The 22,325-nt window shown below is 43.4% G+C and overlaps 1 protein-coding gene across 10 annotated transcripts in view; it reads right to left on the bottom strand.

Moving 5' to 3' along the window:
- Positions 1 to 22,325, bottom strand: part of LOC115931907 (aspartate-rich protein 1-like) — a 34,298-nt gene that overhangs the window by 2,125 nt on the left and 9,848 nt on the right. For 7 of the 10 annotated variants that reach the window (XR_010133170.1, XR_010133171.1, XR_010133172.1 and 4 more), the window contains 11 exons: positions 21,554 to 21,615; positions 20,987 to 21,014; positions 15,706 to 15,773; positions 14,599 to 14,620; positions 11,850 to 11,953; positions 10,385 to 10,406; positions 7,676 to 7,764; positions 6,229 to 6,250; positions 3,511 to 3,590; positions 3,016 to 3,037; positions 2,672 to 2,713 (listed from right to left, as the gene is read on the bottom strand). Coding sequence is in view for 2 of the 10 variants with exons in the window: in XM_031005318.3 (XP_030861178.2) it covers positions 2,672 to 2,713; positions 3,016 to 3,037; positions 3,511 to 3,590; positions 6,229 to 6,250; positions 7,676 to 7,764; positions 10,385 to 10,406; positions 11,850 to 11,953; positions 14,599 to 14,620; positions 15,706 to 15,773; positions 20,987 to 21,014; positions 21,554 to 21,615 (561 nt within the window). In the remaining 8 variants the exon portion in view is untranslated. The other 3 variants (XR_008675190.2, XR_008675189.2, XM_031005319.3) reach the window with 3 other exon arrangements.

Here is a 22,325-nt window from a genome sequence, read left to right as displayed (position 1 = left end):
TGGTCTTTGGTGCATTCCAGGCTCCACCACAGTCTCTGCATCCACAGGCAACTGTGGTCCTGGGCTGCTCTCTGCTGTTAGGTTTCCCTTCCATTTTTACTTATTGCCTAAAGAACTTCATACAAAACTCTATTTAAAAGCAGTTTATTCCACAGTCCCACATAGAACACATCAACTATTTTAATTTTTTTCTTCTTTCCTGTCACTGTCTAAAAGCACTTTTTTTTTTTTTTACACAGTAAGACCCAGTGTGGCTGACTCTATCTAATTTTTAACCTATTAGATGGGCAATTTTTTTTTTTTTGAGATAGAGTCTTGCTCTGGGTGATTCTCTTTGATTCTCTCTGTTCTCATTCCACCACATGCTCTATGGACGCATAATCCTTCAACTGCACTCATATAACCTGTCAGTAACTTTTCACTCCCTGAGCCAAGAGCTTCTCCTTGCAAGCTTCAGCAAGACCAATTTCTGACCCATGGAGCAATGGGTAACACCAGCCTCACTGAGCTCACATGCCCAGCTGTGGAAGCAAATTTCATTTTATGTTAATTCTATTTTGCCAGTACAGGCGGTGTAGCACGTTAGTTTATAGGTTAACCTTTGGCGTTAAAGAGATCCAGCTCTTGGTGTGTCTCCTCAGTAATTTACTTAACTGAGACCCACATTCTTCATCTGTATAATGACTAAAACAAAACTAATTCCGTCTCAAAGTGATTGTGACACTTCAAGGAGGCAACATACAGAAGTGCCCACATACCCAATTTATAGCTGTTCTTATTTTCATTCTTTTTTTTTTTTTTTTTGAGATGGAATCTCGCTCTATCGCCCAGGTTAGAGTGCAGTGGGCATGATCTTGGCTCACTGCAAATTCCGCCTCCCAGGTTCACACCATTCTCCTGCCTCAGCCTCCCAAGTAGCTAGGACTACAGGCGCCCGCCACCACACCCAGCTAATGTTTTGTATTTTTAGTAGAGACGGGGTTTCACTGTGTGAGCCAGGATGGTCTCGATTTCCTGACCTCGTGATCCGCCCACCTTGCACCTGCTTATTAACTACAGCCATATGTAGCAGAATGACATTTTGGTCAATGACAGAACACATGTATGACAGTGGTCCCGTAAGATTATAACAAAGCTGAAAATTTCCTTTTCCCCAGTAAAGTCGTACCTGTTGGAAGGTCGGCGCAGTGCATTACTTACGTGTCTGTGGTGAGGCGGGTGTAAACAAACCTACTGCGCTGCGTCATTACAGTAAAACAATATTTCTTTTTGGTGAACATTTTAAGTAATATGTTATACAAATGAAAGACTAACCACAGTGATGGAATTTTTAGAAAGAGATAAAACTAAGAGTCCGTGAGGATTTGGAGAAACGGCTACTCACATATGCTGTTACAGGAGCATGAATTGGTGTCATCATTTTGGAAAAAGTTTGGCATTATTTATAACAATGAAAGATATGCCCCCTTCTAACAGTCTACTCCACAGAAGTGAGTGCTGGTGTTATTCCAAAACCACTGACAAAAATACTCAAAGCACCATTACTTGAGATAGCCACAATTACATTAAAAATAACCCTGGCCAGGCACAGTGCTCATGCCTATAATCCGAGTACTTTGTGAGGCTGAGGTGGGCAGATCGCCTGAGGTCAGGAGTTTGTGACCAGCCTGGTCAACACGGTGAAACCCTCTCTCTACCCAAAATACAAAAAATTAGCCAAGTGTGGTGGTGGGCACCTGTAGTCCCAGTTACTCAGGAGGCTGAGGCAGGAGAATGGCATGAACCCGGGAGGCAGAGCTTGCAGTGAGCCGAGATCGCACCACTGCACTCCAGCCTGGGTGACAGAGCGAGACTCCATCTCAAAAAAAAAAAAAAAGTCTAGAACTTAAGTGATGAATACAACTTAGAGAACAAAACGAAAGCCAAATTTTTGAAGACAGGAAATAGTGTGATACTGTCTTTTGTGGGAAGGAACTTTTGGCTTCCCAAAAAATTAGAGAACTGGGAGAAAGAAGCCACATCTCAGAATCTGTGACTGGGTTGGGCAGTGGAGGCTGGAAAAGTGCTCAAGGTCAAACTTTTCTCCTCCCCTCAAAGGAGACTGGAGTTTTACCAGTGAGCCCAGAGTGAATATTCACTCCACCATCCACTCCGGGAGATCCCTTTAAACCAGGAGCGCACAGTGAGGACAGAAACATGAATGTGCACTAACAAGTCCTGAAAGTTCAGAGGGTGATTCTCAATTTCCCCTTGGCACAGAGCAGAAGAACTGTTTCTCTAGGTTCCAGGAAATGCCTGTGAGAGAGTTGCATCCCCCAGTTTCCCTTCATCACAGATGACACCCAGTGCTTAAGCCTATACCCCTTGTGCCCATTCCCAAGGAGTGTTGACTAATCCAAACCAAAGGCTATGATGTTCCACAGGGCAGAAAAGAGCAGGTGCACTGCAAAGATAATCTCTCATGAACGCAGCACCATCACAGCCCATAGAGACAGTTCTTACCATGATGCCAAGAAACTCTGAAAACAACAAGCCAGACCTCACACATATTTCCATTTTCTTTCTGATTTCATACCCCCTCCTTCAGCCCCTCCTCACAAGCAGCAGGGATAACCTGGAGGCTCCTGGGAACCTTTTCCCATTGGGTTTTTGCCGGCACGTAGTTCCCTACCTGGATGAATCTCCTCATCACTTAGACTCTCCAGCGTCAAGTCTTTAGAAACAAAAACACCAAGATAAGTCATTAGAGAGAGTGACTCACCCACTCCTCCTACTTTAGCTGAAGCTGAGTGATGAGCTAGTCTCCCACTCCATGCTGCTTCATACATGATCCCCTAATCTTTCTTCTGGGTCGACAAACCTTCCTACAGCTTCTCAGGCCAGAGTTCTATACTGGCAGAATCACTTTCATGAGAACCCCAAGCCTCTTTCCCAGCAGGAACCCAGAATCAGGTTTCTATACACTGAAGCTAGCAAGTTTTTCCCTCAGGAAGTGAGTTATTTCAGGGTACATACCACTTTCTATCCGAGCTGTTATCTGCAATTATATAAAAGAAAACATTATGAAAATCAGATTCTGCTGTGTGCTTCACACAGATCTGTTATTTTCTGGACAACGATAAAAAACCAGAAGGCAGTATAGTGATTGAGCCATAGGTCAAAGTCCCCAAAGACTAGCACAGAGGATAGCTATAGAAAAACAAGACCTCTATTTGTAGAATTTACCTTTAATTTTATATGCAAATGCACGATGCTTAATTCAAGGAGGAAAACTGTTGTTGTGGAAAATGCCTCAGTATTCCAGTTGATAATGGATGCTGTCATTTAAAAGCACCCTAGTGGACCACATATAAGTTGGGAAGACACTCCTACGGAATTCCAGCCCCACAAAGAGAACAGTGTACAGTGTACATAATGTGCATTGTCAGATTTTCATATCAAAATTAATTGAGAAGTAAAGGAATCAGGACAGCAACATTGCTATAGAAGACAAGAAAAGGGGTGTCTTACATGGGCATGAACATCATCATCATCATCTTCATCTTTGTATCGTGGTGAGCATCTTAAAAACAGGCGGTCCTCCGGCCAAGCTGGAAGGACACAGAGGAAAGATCAGTGCCCTGGTTGTTTGAGACTGTGAGTCACTCAGGGAGCTTTGCTGGATGTGCTGTATGGAGGCGGTTGATTAACAAGCCTAAACTGAGTGGATGCTGGGCTATTCCCCTGAGTGGAAGAGGGCTGGCAGAAAAGGGGAGCAGTAAAGATGAGACATGGAGATCTTGGCCTTGTACTAGAGGCGTCATGCAGCAACACAAAACATTCAACCCAAAATGGAGCTAAAATGCACAGTAAGGGTTAATGGAAGAGTGCCTTCCTCTCTCTCCAATGTTTTAAAAGTCGTCTAAACAAACAGCATTTTCTTAACATATTCAACACCGTGTCAGTACACTGGGATCCAATTATGATAGTACTTCATTTAGCATCTGTTTAAAAAAATTGTTATTTGATTAAAAGCCTATTTTATCAATGAAATGCACTCAATTTTACCCAAATTATTCTACAAAGCACACTTTTTTTTCACAGAAATCATTTTAAAAATTAAATATTAAAATACTACAATTAAAAATAGTCATGATTTCCTCTTTATAAGTCTTCTTCTGGAACCAGGGTGTGTGCACAAAACCTACTGGGCTCCTGTGATCAGGGGCTTCAGTAGCTCTGTGTCACTCTCCCTGAGGAGATTCCCTAAAGATCAGGCTTCATTCAAACAGGCCAAGCTCACAGAGCCTCCTCTACCTACACCAGTGAAGCTGAGAGACGTGACTCTGAACACTTTCTGCCATGAGGATAAGTTTCCAGGTTCAAATATACATTATCTACTGAAATGAGGAAATGTATAACAATAAAAATGAACAGGAAAAAATTTCCATGAGTACAGGGGTGATTTTTTGCTTAACTAGCTTACAAAAAATTTTTATTTGATCCCTATTCAGTCAGATAAACAAAATATTGCTATAAAAAAATCACAAATTTGCCTGGGCATGGTGGCTCATGCCTGTTATTCCAGCACTTTGGGAGGCTGAGGGGGTCAGATCACAAGGTCAAGACATCGAGATCATTCTGGCCAACACGGTAAAAACCATGTCTTTATTAAAAATAAAAAAAATTAGCTGGGGGTGATGCCACGCGCCTGTAGTCCCAGCTACTCGGGAGGCTAAGGCAGGAGAATCAGTTGAACAAACAACGCGGAGGTTGCAATGAACGGAGATCACATTACTGCAACCCTGTCTAATGACAGAGTAAGACTCCGTCCAAAAAAAGAAAATCACTAATTTTTATTACTCATGTTAAATCTACCTTATGAGCTGTCAACATAAAGATTCTAGAAACTAAAGAAGGTGCAAATAAGTTGAAAGGCATCCCATATTCATGGATAGGAAGACCAAACATGACTAACACACACTACTACACACATGATCTATAGACTCACAACAACTGCTATCAAACTGGCAACAGCCCTCTGTGCAAAAATGGAAAAGTTAATCCTAAGACTTTAATGAACTTCTGTGTGCCTCAAATAACCATAGCAACGTTGCAAAAGAATAGTGTTGGAGGACACACATTCATGAGATTGACATCTACAAAAAACAGAGAAATTCAGACAGCATGCTTCTAGCGTGGGGGCACCCATAAGTATCACAGATATAGAATCGAAAGCCCAGAATTAAATGCACACATACAGAGTCAGCTGATCTTCAACAAAGGTGCCAAGAATACACAATGGGGAAAGGAAAGCCTCTTCCACAAATGCTGCTAAAACTGCATATTCTCATTCAAATGAAGAAATGGAATGCTGATAGTGTGCTCAAGGTTGTGCTTCTCCTAATTCCAAGACACTGGAGCTTTTGCAGTGAGCCCAGAGTGAATTTTCATTCTGTCCTCCATGCCCAGGAAGAGCTCTTGATACCAGAGGTAAACAGCAAGGACACAGAAATGACTGTGCTGCCATAAAACCTAACAGTTCATAAGGTGAGGATCCATTTTTCCTATGCATCTGGGCACATTGCGGAAGAATTCTGTCTCCAGGATTAAGTAACTGCCTGTGTCAGAACTGCATCCCAAACCAAAGGCTCTGACATTTTGCAGTGGCACAGGCAGAAAAGAGCAGGTGTTCTCAGAAAAGTCATCTTTAAATAATAAAGAAGAGGTGAGCGAAAACACAGGTTACTTAAAAACACAGTACTTCTCACCATGAAGACATTAAACTCTGAAAAGAACAAAATCGGCTTATATTTACTTTTCCTTTTTCTCTTTCTACACCCTCCCTCAGCCTCCCAAGCAGCAGGTAAAAGGTGAAGGTTGCTGGAAATGCTGTTTTATTAGATCCCACCTGAAGTCTCATTGCCTACCTGGAAAGGCTTCCTCTTCCCTGCTGAGATTCTCCAGAATCCACTCTTTAGAACCACCAGTATCAGGATAAGTCAGTGAGAGGTGCACTCACTTCTCCTACACCAGGTGAAGACACACTGGCTCACACAAAATCTCCTGGTTGGTCCTCTGGGTTCACACACATTTCTACAGCCCCTCTGCTCATAGTGATACACTTGGGAAATCATTTGCTCTCACCACACCCCCTAATACTTTTTAACAAGAACCCAGATTAAGGTTTCTATATATTAAAGCCAGCAAGTTTATTTCTCAGAAAATGAGTTAGTTCAAGGTACCTACCCTGGATAGGTGATGGTAAAATCTGCAATGAGACAAGAGAAGATACTGTAAGGATCAGATCAATTCTGCTGCACCCCTTACACAGATCTGTTAGTCTCTTGATCACTTCACAAAACTAGTTGTGAAACAGTGGTTGAGTCAAGGGTTGAGTCAATGTTGAGTCATTGTTGAGTCAATGTTGAGTCAATGTTGGCTCTGCTAGCCAAACATTCTAGCAGAGAGGACACCAGTGGAAAAGACAAGAGCTTTTCCCACATAATTTATCTTTGAGGTTTAGGTTGGTAAATGCACAATGCCTAATCCAAGGAGGAAAACTGGTGTGGAGGAAAATGCCTCTGCATTGCAGTTGATGATGGATGCTGTCATTTAAAAACATCTTAATGTGTCATGTATTAGATGAAAAGAAACTCCACTGAACTCCATCCTCACAGAGAGAGTTGTGTATGTTGTACATAGTGTGTCATGTCATATTTTTATATCAAAATCAATTGAGAGGGAAAGAAATTTTAAAAACGTATACAGTGGTCCATTTTTAAGAGAAAGTGCCTTGAACCGGTTTAGGTCAGCAAAGTACAGAAGAAATACTAGGCTCCTGCTCAGATGGGCAATGCCTGCTTCTTGGTCGCCCCTCCTCCCCACTGAGTTGCGCTCACTTCAACCAAAGAAGATGAGTCGAAGATGAAAGTTTACTAGCCTACAAACTGCTCACTTTGTCTGTTCTAATCAGGCTGCCCAGCTACTTAGGTCATAAATGAAATACTTGAGCCCCTGAGCTGAGTAGGATGGCAATGCATTGTGGGCTACAAAAAAATGCAGTGACAACCCTAGAAAAATGCCTAAAGCCTCTCCCCAAAAATCAGTAGGCAACACCCAGGAAGATTGTGACCCCATAGTACTCAGCGTATGAGGAACCAGGGGCGGGACCTGCACACTAGGGGATAAAGTGCTGGGTGTGTCTGCCCATCAGACACCAGATCTTGCAATACTGTCATTAAAAGTCTCACTTTTGGCCAGGTGCAGTGGTTCACCCTTGTAATCCCAGTACTTCTGGAGGCTGAGGTGGGCGGATTACCAAAGGTCAGGAGTTTAAGATCAGCCTGGCCAACATGGTAAAACCCCATCTCTACAAAGAATATAAAAATTAGCTGGACATGGAGACACATGCCTGTAATCCCAGCTACTCGGGAGGCTGAAGCAGGAGAATTGATTGAGGCCAGGAGATGAAGGTTGCACTGTGCCGACATGGCACCACTGCACTCCAGCCTGGCTAACTGAGCGAGAATCTGTCTCAAAAAAAAGAAAAAAAAAAGAAAGAAAAATAAGGAAAGAAAATCTCACTTTTGCTGTTTCAGCTCCCTGAGTCCATTCTTTCAGTTTGGACTGGTGAGTTTGTTTCTCACATCAGAAAATCAACATATCCTTAGAAGACAAAGAAAGGTGGTCTTACCTGAACATCATCATCATCATCATCATCATCACAGTCATCATCTTCACTTCGTGGTAGGCATACTAAACTCAGGCTGTCCTCAACAGAAGCTGGAAGCACACACAGGAAAGATCAGTGCCCTGGTTGTTTGTGACTGTGAGTCACTCAGGGAGCTTTGCTGGATGTGGTGTATGGAGGTGGTTGATTAAGAAGCATGGACTGAGTTGATGCTGGGCTATTCCCCTGAGTGGAAGAGGGATGGCAGAAGAGGGGAGCAACAAAGACACCAGACATGGACACCTTAGCCTTGTACTAGAGGCATCATGCAGCAACACAAAAGAGTGAACCCAAAATGGAACTAAAATGCACATTAAGGGTCAATGGAAGAGTGCCTTCCTCCCTCTCAAATATTTTCAACTCTTCTAAACAAACAGCATTTTCTTAACATAATCAAGACCATCTCAGTACACTAGGATCCAATAATGGTCGTATTACATTTAGTATCTCTTTTAAAGGATTTATTACTTAATTAAAAGCCTATTTTAATGGTAAAATGGATTCCATTTTACCCAAATTATTAATCACACATTTTCATAAAGATCATTTTAAAAATTAAATATTAAAATGCTACAATTAAAAATAGTCATGATTTCCTATTTCTAAGTCTTCTTCTGAATCCAGGGTGTGTGCGCAAAACCTGTTAGGACCCTGTGATGAGGGGCTTCAGCAGCTCCTGTGTCACTCTCCCTGAGGAGATTCCCTAAAGAGCAGGCTTCATTGAAGCAGGCCAAGCCCACAGAGCCTGCTCTAACTACACCAGTGAAGCTGAGAGACGTGACTCTGAACACTTTCTGCCATGAGGATAAGTTTCCAGGTTCAAATATACATGATCTACTGAAATGAGAAAATGTATACCAATAGAAATTAACCAATTCACGAAAAAATGTCCATGAATACAGGGTGATTTTTTGGTTAACTAGCTTACAAAAAAATTTTATTTAATGCCTATTTACTCAGACATACATTCTTAAAAAAAGAATCACATATATGGCCGGGCACAGTGGTTCATGCCTGTAATCCCAGCACTTTGGGAGGCTGAGGCAGGCAGATCACAAAGTCAAGAGATTGAGATCATTCTGGCCAACAAGGTAAAACGATGTCTGCACCACAAAAAAATTAGCTAGGGGTAATGCCATGCGCCTGCATTCCCAGTTACTTGGGAGGCTAAGACAGGAGAATCACTTGAACCCGGAAGGCAGAGGTTGCAGTGAGCAGAGAGCACGGTACTGCACCACTGTCTAATGACAGAGTAAGACTCCATCCAAAAAAAAAAATTCACAAATTTTTATTAGTCATGTTAAATCTACCTTATGAGCTGTCAACATAAAGATTCTAGGAAGTAAAGAAGGTACAAATAAGTTGAAAGGCATCCCGTACTCATGGATAGGAAAACTAAACATGACCAACACACACTACTACACAAATGATCTACAGACTCACAACAACTACTATCAAACTTGTAACAGCCATCTGTGCAGAAATGGAAAAGATAATCCTAAGACTGCAATTGATTTTTATGTGCCTCAAATGACCATGATAACGTTGAAAAAGAATACTGTTGGAGGACACACATTCATGAGATTGAAATCTACAAAAAACAGAGAAATTCAGACAGCATGCTTCTAGCGTGGGGGCACCCATAATTATCACAGGTATAGAACAGAGAGCTCAGAATTAAATGCACACATACAGAGTCAGCTGATCTTCAACAAAGGTGCCAAGAATACACAATGGGGAAAGGAAAGCCTCTTCCACAAATGATGGTAAAACTGCATATTCTCATTCACATGAAGAACATGGAATGCTGACACTGTGCTCAAGGTTGTGCTTCTCCCTCCATTTCCAAGACACGGGAGCTTCTGCAGTGAGCCCAGAGTGAATTTTTCATTCTGTCCTCCACGCCCAGGGAGATGTCTTGATACCAGAGGTAAACAGCAAGGACAGACGAATGTGCTGCCATGAAACCTAACAGTTCATAAGGTGAGGATCCATTTCTCCTATGCTTCTGGGCACACCGCAGAGGAATTCTGTCTCCAGGATTAAGTGACTGCCTGTGACAGAACTGTGTCCCACACCAAAGGCTCTGATATTTTGCAGTGGCAGAGGCAGAAAAGAGCAGGTGTTCTCAGAAAGATCATCTTTAAATAATAAAGAAGAGGTGATCGAAAACAGGATACTCAATAGTCCATAAACATAGTACTTCTCACCATGATGACATTAAACTCTGAAAAGAACAAACTCGGCTTATATTTACTTTTTCTACACCCTCCCTCAGCCTCCCAAGCAGCAGGTATAGCCTGAACGTTGCTGGAAATGCTGTTTTATTAGATCCCACCTGAAGTCTTGTTGCCTACCTGGAAAGGCATACTCTTTCCTGCTGAGATTCTCCAGAATCCACTCTTTAGAACCACCAACACCAGGATAAGTCAGTGAAAGGTGCACTTACTTCTCCTACTCCAGGTGAAGACACACTGGCTCACACAAAATCTCCTGGTTGGTCCTCTGGTTCACACACATTTCTACAGCCCCTCTGCTCATAGCTATACACTTGCAGAATCATTTGCTCTCACCACACCCCCAATATTTTTAACAGGAACCCAGATTAAAGTTTCTGTATATTAAAGCCAGCAAGTTCGTTTCTCAGAAAGTGAGTTAGTTCAAGGTACATACCCTGGAAACGTGATGGTGAAATCTGTAACGAGACAAAAGAAGATGCTGTGAGGATCAGATCAATTGTGCTGCACCCCTTACACAGATCTGTTAGTCTCTTGATCACTTCAGAAAACTAGTTGTGAAACAGTGGCTGAATCAAGGGTCAAAGACCAAACATTCTAGCATAGAGGACACCTGTGGAAAAGACAAGAGCTTTTCCCACAGAATTTATCTTTGAGGTTGACTTAGATTGGTAAATGCACAATGCCTAATCCAAGGAGAAAAACTGGTGTGGAGGAAAATGCCTCTGCATTACAGTTGATGATGGATGCTGTCATTTAAAAACATCCTAGTGTGTCATGTATTAGATGAAAAGAAACTCCCACTGAACTACATCCTCACAAAGACAATTGTGTATGTTGTATATAATGTGCCTTGTTATATTTTTATATCAAAGTTAATTGAGAAGGAAAGAAATCAGGTGAAGGAAATAATGTATACCGTGCTCCATTTTTAACACAAAGTGTCTTGAAACGGTCTAGGTCAGCAAAAAACAGAAGAAGTAGGATATGCTGGGCTCCTGCTTGGATAGGCAATGCCTGCTTGTTGGGCCCCCTCTCCTCCCCACTTCGTTGCCCTCACTTGAACCAAAGAAGTTGAGTCTAAGAAGAAAGTTTACTGCCCTGCAAAATAGCTCACTTTGTCTGTTCTTATCAGCCTACCCAGCTACTTAGGTCATACGTCAAATACTTGAAGAGCCCCCGGGCTGACTAGGATGGCAATGCATTGTGGGCTGCAACAAAATGCAGTAAGACAACCCTAGAAAAATACCTAAAGCCCTTCCCCAACAATCAATAGGCGACACCCAGGAAGATGGTGACCCCATACTACTCAGCATATGAGGAACCAGGGAAGGGACCTGCACACTAGGGAATAAATTGCGTTGATACTGTTCTGGGTGTGTCTGCCAATCACACACCAGATCTTGCAACACTGTCATTAAACGGCTCACTTTCAGCCAGGCTTGGTGGCTCACGCCCGTAATCCCAGCATTTCAGGAGGCCAAGGTGGGCGGATTACCTGAGGTCAGGAGTTTGAGACCATCCTGGCCAACATGGTGAAACTTCATCTCTACTAAGAATACAAAAATTAGCTGGGCATTGGGACACATGCCTGTAATCCCAGCTACGCAGGAGGCTGAGGCAGGATAATTGATTGAGGCCAGGAGATGAATATTGCAGTGAGCCAAGGTTGCCCCACTGCACTCCAGCCTCGCTTACTAAGTGAGAACAAAGAAAAGAAGCAAGCAAGCAAGCAAGGAAAAGAGAGAGAGAGACAGAGAAAAACAAGGAAAGGAAAAAGAAAGTCTCACTTTTGCTGTTTTTCAATTCCCTGAGTCCATTCTTTGGGTTTCGACTGTTGAGTTTGTTTCTCACATCAGAAAACTAACATTTCCTTAGAAGACAAAGAAAGGTCATCTTACGTGAGCATCATCATCATCATCATCATCATCATCATCATCTTCATCACCGTCATAATCTTCACTTCGTGGTAGGCTTACTAAACTCAGGCTGTCCTCAGGAGAATCTGGAAGGACACAGAGAAAAGATCAGCACCCTGGTTGTTTGTGACTGTGAGTCACTCAGGGAGCTTTGCTGGATGTGGTATATGGAAGTGGTTGATTAAATAGCATGGACTGAGTTGATTCTGGACTATTCCCCTGAGTGGAAGAGGGATGGCAGAGGAGGGGAGCAGCAAAGACATGAGACATGGAGGCCTTGGCCTTGTACTAGAGGCATCATGCAGCAACACAAAAGACTCAAGACAAACCGGAACTAAAAAGCACGCTAAGAGTTAATGGAAGAGTGCCTTCCTCCCTCTCAAGTATTTTGAAACTCTTCTAAACAAACAGCATTTTCTTAATGTGTTCAAGACCGTGTCAGTACACTAGGATCCAATTATGGTGGTATTACATTTAGCATCTGTTTTAAAGGATTTATTACTTAATTAAAAGCCTATTAGCAAAATGGACTCAATTTCACCCAAATTACTCTTTCATATTAACCACAAATTCTTTTTCATAGAGAATATTTTAAAAATTAAATATTAAAACGTTACAATTAAAAATAGTCATGATTTCCTCTTTGTAAGTCTTCTTCTGGAACCATGGTGTGTACACACACCCTTAAGGGACCCTGTGATCAGGGGCTTCATCAGCTCTGTGTCACTCTCCCTGAGGAGATTCCCTAAGGATCAGGCTTCATTCAAACAGGCCAAGCTCACACAGCCTCCTCTACCTACTCCAGTGAAGCTGAGAGACGTGACTCTGAACACTTTCTACCATAAGGATAAGTTTCCAGGTTTAAATATACATGATCTACTGAAATGAGGAAATGTATACCAATAGAAATGAACAAATTCAGGAAAAAATGTCCATGAGTACAGGGGTGATTTTTTGGTTAACTAGCTTACATAAATTTTTTTATTTGATGCCTATTCATGCAGACATACAAAATATTGGTATAAAAAAATCACAAATTTGGCCAGGTGTGGTGGCTCATGCCCATAATGCCAGCACTTTGGGAGGCCGAGGCGGTCAAGAGATTGAGACCATCCTGGCCAACATTATAAAACCATGCCTCTAATAAAAATTAAAAAATTAGCTGGGCATGGTGCCTTGTACCTGTAATCCCAGCTACTGGGAAGGCTAAGGCAAGAGAATCACTTGAACCCAGGGTCAGACGTTGCAGTGAGCAGAGATCACATCACTGTACCCCGGTATGGTGACAGAGTGAGACTCTGTCTCAAAAAAATAATAATAATGAAAAATAAATCACAAATTTATATCAGTCATGTTAAATCTAAGTTATTAGCTGTCAACATAAAGATTCTGAAAACTAAAGGTACAAATAAGTTAAAAGGCATCCCATATTCATGGATAGGAAGACTAAACATGACTAACACACAATACTACACACATGATCTACAGACTCACAACAACTGCTATCAAACTGGTAACAGCCATGTGTGAAGAAATGGAAAAGATAATCCTAAGACTTTAATGAATTTTTATGTGCCTCAAATAACCATTTTAACGTTGAAAAAGAATAGCGTTGGAGGATGCATTCATAAGATTGAAATCTACAAAAAACAGAGAAATTCAGACAGCATGCTTCTAGCGTGGGGGCACCTGTAAGTATCACAGATGTAGAATAGAGAGCCCAGAAATAAATGCACACATACAGAGTCAGATGATCTTCAACAAAGGTGCCAAGAATACACAATGGGGAAAGGAAAGCCTCTTCCACAAATGATGGTGCAACTGCATATTCTCATTCAAATGAAGAAATGGAATGCTGATAGTGTGCTCAAGATTGTGCTTCTCCGTCCATTTCCAAGACACTGGAGGTTTTGCAGTGAGCCCAGGGTGAATTTTCATTCTGTCCTCCATGCCCAGGGAGGTGTCTTGATACCAGAGGTAAACAGCAAGGACAAATGAATGTGCTGCCATGAAACCTAACAGTTAATAAGGTGAGGATCCATTTCTCCTATGCATCTGGGCACACCACAGAAGAATTCTGTCTCCAGGATTAAGTGACTGCCTGTGACAGAACTGTGTCCCAAACCAAAGGCTCTGACATTTTGCAGTTACAGAGGCAGAAAAGAGCAGGTGTTCCCAGAAAGATCATCTTTAAATAATAAAGAAGAAGTGATCAAAAACACAGGATACTCAAAAGCCCATAAACCTAGTACTTCTAACCATGATGACATTAAACTCTGAAAAGAACAAACTCGGCTTATATTTACTTTTTCTTTTTCTCTTTCTACACCCTCCCTCAGCCTTCCAAGCAGCAGGTATAACCTGAAGGTTGCTGGAAATGGTGTTTTATTAGATCCCACCTGAAGTCTTTTTGCCTGCCTGGAAAGGCATTGTCTTCCCTGCTGAGATTCTCCAGGATTCACTCTTTAGAACCACCAGCATCAGGATAAGTCAGTGAGAGGTGCACTCACTGCTACTCCAGGTGAAGACACACTGGCTAACACGAAATCTCCTGCTTGTTCCTCTGGTTCACACACATTTCTACAGCCCCTCTGCTCATAGTTATACACTTGCAGAATCATTTGCTCTCACCAGACCCCCACTATTTTTTAACAGGAACCCAGATTAAAGTTTCTATATAATAAACCAGCAAATTTGTTTCTCGGAAAGTAAGTTAATTCAAGGTACGTACCCTGGAAACGTGATGGTAAAATCTGCAATGAGACAAAAGAAGATACTATGAGGATCAGATCAATTCTGCTATACCCCTTACACAGATCTGTTAGTCTCGTGATGACTTCAGAAAACTAGTTGTGAAACAGTGGTTGAGTCAATGGTCAAAGACTAAACATGCTAGCATAGAGTACACCTGTGAAAAAGACAAGAGCTTTTCCCACAGAATTTATCTTTGAGGTTGATTTAGACTGGTAAAAGCACGATGCCTAATCCAAGGAGAAAAACTGGTGTGGAGGAAAATGCCTCTGCATTACAGTTGATGATGGATGCTATCATTTAAAAACACCCTAGTGTGTCATGTATTAGATAGGAAGACACTCCCACTGAACTCCATCCCAACAAGGACAATTGTGTATGTTGTACCTTATGTTCCTCATCGTATTCTTATATCAAAGTTAATTGAGAAGGAAAGAAATCAGGTGAAGGAAATAATGTGTACAGTGGTCCACATTTAAGACAAAGTGCCTTGAACCTGTTTAGGTCAGCAAAGTACAGAAGAAATAGGATATGCTGGGCTCCTGGTTGGATAGGCAATGCCTGCTTCTTGGGCACCCCTTCCACACCGCTTAGTCCCCATCACTTGAAAAAGAAGTTTAGTCTAAGTTGAAATTTTACTAGCCTGCAAAATAGCTCACTTCGTCTGTTCTTATCAGCATGCCTAGCTACTTAGGTAGTAAGTCAAATACTTGAAGAGCCCCTGAGCTGACTAGGATGGCAACGCATTGGGGGCTGCAACAAAATGCAGTAAGACAACCCTAAATAAAAAATACCTAAAGCTCCTAACCAAAATCAATATGGAACACCTGGGAAGATTGTGACCCCATAGTACTCAGCCTATGAGGATCAAGGGGAGGGACCCGCACACTAGGGGATAAATTGCTTGTTGAAACTGTGCTGGGTGTGTCTGCCCATCAGACGCCCGATCTTGCAAGACCATCATGAAAAGTCTCACTTTTGCTGTTCTGCAGGCCTCTGAGTCCATTCTTTGGGTGTGGATGGGTGAGTTTGTTTCTCACATCAGGAAAGCAACATTTCTTTAGAAGGTGAAGAAAGGGGATCTTACCTGGCCATCCTCATTGTCTTCCTCACTTGGTGGTACAAATTTTAAACTCAGGCGGTTCTCAGGGGGACCTAAAAGGACACGCAGTTAATGTCAGTGTCCTCGTGGTTGAAGACTGTTAGCCCCTCAGGGAGCTTTGCTGGATGTGGCATATGGAGCGTGGGACTGAAGATTTGGAGACCATCTCAGGGAAACAACTGTGTTCAAATAGCATGAGGGAGTCTCACCAGATACCTTGCATCTTAATCAGTGCCTAGACCTAATAAGACTCTTGCATTCCCAAGTCCCAGAAGATGTTAACCAATCAAAAATTAAGGCTTTGATGTTTGTTGTGACATAGACAAGAAAAACTGGTCTTCTGCAAAGATAACCATTAAACACCAGAGCAAGAAAAAAAATGGTTACAAACACAGCACACAAAGCCCATGGACACATATTGTCTCATCTCTGTCTTATTAAAATACAAAAGGAACAAGTCAGACTCCTACACGTATTTCCTTTGGTTCTGACTTCATTGTCCTTTTCCTAGGTCCCAAAGCAACAGGTGTCACCCAACTGCTCCCAGAGATCCTCCTAGAGTATCATTCTCTAGCTGAAGATCTGCCTCATTGCAGCTGCCCTCATGAATGGTGTCCATTGGCCAATCATTACAGACAAAAACATCCGGTAGGAGTTATTCCAGAGAGCAACTCGCCCAGCCTCCTACTGCAGGTGAGGCCACATTGGGTTGCACGAGATCACTCTGCCCTTTCCTCAGTGTTGTCAGACTCTTCCTGGTCTCTGTGGAGTCAGGGGTCTCTAAAAAGGCATTGCTCACACCTGTCAGCCTTCAAGTGAGAAAGAGGAACTGAAGGAACCACCTTTTAACTTTTTCCTTCCACTGGCCCATTACAGGTCTCACCTCCAATCTCGCAGCCCTGAGATTTCCCACTTTGATGTGTGCGCTTTGAGTTAGAGGAGTTCAACAATCAGTCCCTCGGCCAGGCTCACAGCAGATGTGAAAGAGCATTCTGCGGGGATGGAAATCTCTCCGCTGCATGAACATAAGGCTGCTGGGCCATTGCACGGTGCCTGTTGTGATGAGGTTCTGATTTTTTTTTTTTTTTTTGAGACGGAGTTTCACTCTTGCTGCCCAGGCTGGAGTACGATGGCATGATATCGGCTCATTGCAACCTCCAACTCCCGCGTTTAGGTGATTCTCCTGCTTCAGTCTCCCAAGTAGTTGGGATTACAGGAATGTGCCACCACACCCAGCTAATTTTTGCATTTTTAGTAGAGATGGTGTTTCACCATGTTGGCCAGACTGGTCTTGAACTCTTGACCTCAGGTGATCCACCCACCCTGGCCTCCAAAGTGCTGAAATTACAGGTGTGAGCCACCACGCCCGGTCCTGAACTTTTAATTGTAAATATTTACATGTATTTAAATATGAGGAGGCACATATATGACTGAGAACCACACTAGACGGCACAGGAGATCCAGACATGAGGAAGACATGACTCCCCTCCCCTGGTGTTTTCTTGCAAAATAGTTTGCAGCTCTGCTCCTACCATATGTTTGTGGTTACTTCCTGGGCATCTACACAAGGACCAGTCACTGTGTGGGGCTGGGGATATGACAACGAGGACAACATCCAGGTCCAGAGGGATTCCAGCAGGGGGCGCACGTGCACACAGGGGAAGATCGTGGCCCTGCACAGCCTGTCTAGACAGGATCAGAGCAGCAGGAGCCGAGGGGCAGGGGCACCTCACTGTCCTCAGGAACTCAACTTCATCTCCAGGGACCCTGATTCAGAAGCTGGGGCAGGCTATAGCATTGCTGTAGGGCTCAACAGGCTGGACACGCTGAGAAGGGAACATTTCCACACCTGCACTAGATCCCAGCCCAGGGGCGACCTAGAACTCATCCCAGGGATGTGTTCGTTACAACGCCCATGGGGCCTATCATTTTCTCCCCAGGACTGAGCTCTGGGATAAGGACTAATGAGGAAGACACAGTCACTGTCCTGGCAGGAAACACCCATAGCCAGGGTTCCTCTATCCACCCTGTGGGAAGACACAACACAGGTAAGAGTTTGACACCGAAGATTCCAAACCTTCTATAAAATAAGTGGAAACTGATGTGTGCTGGATTCCACAGAAGAGTTGCAAGGATGAGCTGGACTCTGGAATCAGTCCCCATCCCTCTGCTGAGCTCATGGTGCACTGGCACTCGTGTCCCTCCCCACCTCCCCTGCTATTCGGGAGTGCTGCAGCTACAGGCCCAGTGCTAGGGGGCTCTGTCCAGCTGAAACACATGTCAGCCAGGCACGGTGGCTCACGCCTGTGATCCCAGCACCTTGGGAGGCTGAGGCAGGTGGATCAACTGATGTCAGGAGTTCGAGACCAGCTTGGCCAACATGGAGAAACCCCGACTCTACTACAAATACAAAAATTAGCTGGGCGTGGTGGTGCATGTCTGTAATTCCAGCTACTCAGCAGGCTGAGGCAGGAGAATCACTTGAACCTGGGAGGTGGAGGATGCAGACTGCTGAGATCGCACGACTGCACTCCAGCCAGGGTGACAGAGTGAGACTCCATCTCAAAACAAACAATCAAACAAAACAAAAAAACCACACACACACACTTCTGGGCCAGACAACCCTTGGCCAACAGTGTCTCCTCAAGGACCATTCCTCAAGTGACTTCCAGAAGTGGTGAAAAAGAAAAACTCATCTATCGCAGCCCCAGGAAGATCAGGCATGGGACCTGCCTGTGTCTGTGCTGACCCTGAAGTCCATCCCTGCTGACTTGTGTCCTGTCTGCTCCATGTCAGAGAAGTGGGGACCTGATTCCTGTTCTGCCCCCTCACCAATTTCGGCTGAGTACTAACCCTGTGATATTTCTCCTCTGCTCTTCCCTTTTTTTCTTTTTTTTTTTTTTTTTTTGAGATGGAATCTCGCTCAGTCACCCAGGCTGGAGTGCAATGGCTCAATCTCGGCTCACTGTAACCTCTGCCTCCTGGGTTCAAGTGATTCTCCTGCCTCAGCCTTCCTAGTAGCTGGGATTACAGGTGCCCACCACCACACCCAGCTAATTTTTGTATTTTCAGTTGAGATGGAGTTTCACCAGGTTGGCCAGGCTGGTCTCAAACTCCTAACCTCAGGCAATCCACCCACCTCGGCCTCCCAAAGTGCTGGGATTAGAGGCTTGAGCCACCGTGCCCAGCCCATGTCTTCCGTTTCTTTACACTGTATGTGCATCCATTGAGTCAGTGGCTGCTCATGCTCACAACCAGCCCCGGACAGTGGGACAGTCTGTCATGAGGATCAGTACATGGTGAGTGCTGAGCCTCACTAACCTAGCGGTGCAGGAGGTCTCCAATGAGGGTGATGTTCACCAGGGTAACAACAATGTTGTCCTCTGAGTTCTGATGTGGCACTGGCGGTTGTCTGTCTGCTATGGATTGCAACATTTCTTTTTTTTTTTTTTTTTTGGGACAGAGTCTCACTCTGTCACCCAGGCTGGAGTGCAGTGGCTCAATTTTGGCTCACTGCAACCTCCACCTCCCAGGTTCAAGCGATTCTCCAGCCTCAGCCTCCCAAATAGCTGGGATAACAGGTATGGGCCACCATGGCCGGCTAATTTTTGTATTTTTAGTAGAGACAGGTTTTCAGCATGTTGGCCAGGCTGGTCTCAAACTCTTGACCTCAGGTGATCTGCTGCCTCAACCTCCCAAAGTGCTGGGATTACAGGCATGAGCCACCGTGCCCGGCCATGGATTGGAGCATTTCTAAGGCTTGAGGTAGTCATGTTACTAAATACAACGCAATATCTTCCTGATCCTTCCCTGCTTTGACCAAGTGCTGAGGAATGACCCCAGCACTGACAGATGTTGACCTGCACTGTTCCATGTGAACCCTTACACTTCTCAGAATCTGTGAGCTGACCAGAAGCCTGTGGGCTTTCTATGTGTATTTCACAGTAATGCCCATGACAACGTCTATTGTTCCGTGTACCTTTTGCTACCCAGGGTTATGTGACCACTGGGGCCCCATTTGATGGTGGGCAATGTTTGGCACACTTATAGGCCATCCACTACCACTACCAGGGCACACATAGGTGGCTGGAACTCCCTGGTGTGGGGTCATATCACCAAGCCTGAGTGATGACACAGTTGAGTAATACAGACCATCAACATCGGGACCCATTTCTGGGTTCACTTCTGCATCTTCCATTCAGGAGATAAAAATCTGGGTTCACTCCTTTCTGCACTCTCTCCATTTAAGGAGTAGGGATATTGAACAAATTTTTAGGTATAGCTGTGTTGAGGGAGGAAAGGGGACACTTATGTAAAGTGTATGGTGGTGTTGAAGTTTTTCTTCCTTTTTATTAGAAGAATGACATGACCCGGGAGGCTGAGGTGAGAGGACCACCATAGGGCAGAAATTCAAGAAAAGTGACACTTATACTGTGCTGGGCATGCGGGTCCACGTTTTTGGAAGAAAACACACATTTACAAACACATTCACAATCACTACACATTAATTCACCCCTAGCTACCTCCCAACCCTCGTGCACACAAACCCACATCATCTAAATGATATGGCTGTTTCCAGGGACTCCAGTGGATGATGACAATTCTTCACTGAGCCATCTGATTCTCACACTGCACTCCAGGTCCTCACTCCAATGAGGAACCTGAAGCCAGGCAGACTCTCCAGACAAAAACAGGCAAGAGAGTCCCCCGTGACCCATCACTTAGATTTGTCATCAGCAAGGGAGTGGTCTTAGAATACGTACGGTGTTAGAGAGGGAATGACACACACTCAGGCCTGTCGGGGCAGGGGAAGGGCGAGCATCTGGATACACAGCTAATGCATGCAGGGCTTCATACCTAGGTGATGGGTTGACAGGTGCAGCAAACCACCATGGCACACTTTTACCTATGTAACAAACCTGTACATCCTGCACATGTATCTCAGAACTTAAAAAAGAAAAGAAGTTAGAAAGAAAAAAAAAAAAGAAATGGCCAGAATAAGCAAATCTAGAGCAATACAAAGTAGATGAGTGGCTTTCTAGAAACAGGGATGTGGGGGTTGGGAAAAGAGAGGAGTAACCACTAACGGATACGAGGTTTGAGGGGAAATGAAAAGGTTCTAAAATAAGATTGTAACAATGGTTGCACAACCCTGTAAATATAGTAAAAACACCGAATCACCCACTTTACATGGGTGAATTGTTTTGCATGTCAACTATGTCTCAATAAAGCTTTTTTTAAAATAATAAAAAAAAGGAATACATACCGTAGGAATTTTGGGCTGTATAGTTGACCTACAATAGGAGAAAGGAAAACACCATAAGGATTCGATCATGCTGGGTCCTGTTGGCACAGGTATTTTATTCACATGGTGACATTAGAAAACCACATGTCAAACAGTGATCAAGTCACTGGCCCCCAAATAAAGCATAGAAAATGCTTGTGGAAAAGGCAATGGGTTTTCATGGAACATTTGCAAGTCCACGTTCGCTGGCAAATACAAAATTACTTTTCAAGAAGAAAAAGTTGCTACTAAGAAATATGCTCACTACCAGACAGTTTGTAGGTGATGCTGTCATTTTTTACTGTCATTGTCAATCAGGCCTCAGTTGGTCATAAACTCAAATGGCTGTTTGCTAGAGTCCATGATCAATGGAAGCTTGATTGACAATGGCAATCAAATACGATATTCACTTGATATTCCCCCCACCAAGAAAATTATCTTAGTCATCTGTTATGTACATGGTCAGATTTTTATATCTCCATTTTATTAATAAGGAAAGAAGCCCCAGAAAAAAAAAATTTCTCTTCCAGATGAAGGAATGCATCTTACCATTTCAGGTAACATGTCCTCCACAATGTCAAGTGCACAATCCTCCAGATATGGAACAGAACCTAGGAGAACATAGAGTGACAGTCAGTGCACTGGTGCTGCTGAGGAATCCCACTAGGAGCCTTGGGGGATGTGGGGACCAGGGCTGGAGTCTATGGAGGTGGGTGGTTGACAAGCATGGACTGAGCTGCTGCTGGACCATTCTCTTTGGTGTGGAAGGAAAGCAAAGGAGAGAAGCAGAAAGAAAGAGCCTTGGCTTTCTAGCTAGGGCAACCTAACCATGTGAAATATTCTCATTAAGAACCGGTTAATACAGAAAGGCACTGTATGGTTCAGTGAGAGCGTCTCATCACACCTCCTGCCCATTTGAAGGTCCAGGCCAATCTCCTTATTTTTCAAAATGTTACAAGACCATTTAATTCTGTGGATTTACATATCCTGCTACTACATTTATCATTTATCCTGTGTTACTTTTTAAATTGTGGTGAAACATACTTATTAATTATTTTAATTATTTAGTGTACATTTCAGTGAGATTGAATTCAGTGAGCTACATTCATGATGCAGTGTCAATAATGAGAAAAATCTAAATTCATATTCTAAGCTAAAAAACAAAGATTGCAGAAATCAATGGCATAGAAAACAGGAAGTCATCCGAGAAAATCAACAAAACAAAAAGCCAGTTCTTTGAGAAGATCAGTAACATCGATAAACCTCTACCTTGGCTAACCACAAAGGAAAGAGAGATGTTACAATGTACTAATAGCATCAA

This window comes from Gorilla gorilla, chromosome 23, assembly GCF_029281585.2.
Source record: "Gorilla gorilla gorilla isolate KB3781 chromosome 23, NHGRI_mGorGor1-v2.1_pri, whole genome shotgun sequence".
Classification (NCBI taxonomy): Eukaryota; Metazoa; Chordata; class Mammalia; order Primates; family Hominidae; genus Gorilla; species Gorilla gorilla.
This window is presented reverse-complemented; position numbering and strand designations above follow the sequence as displayed.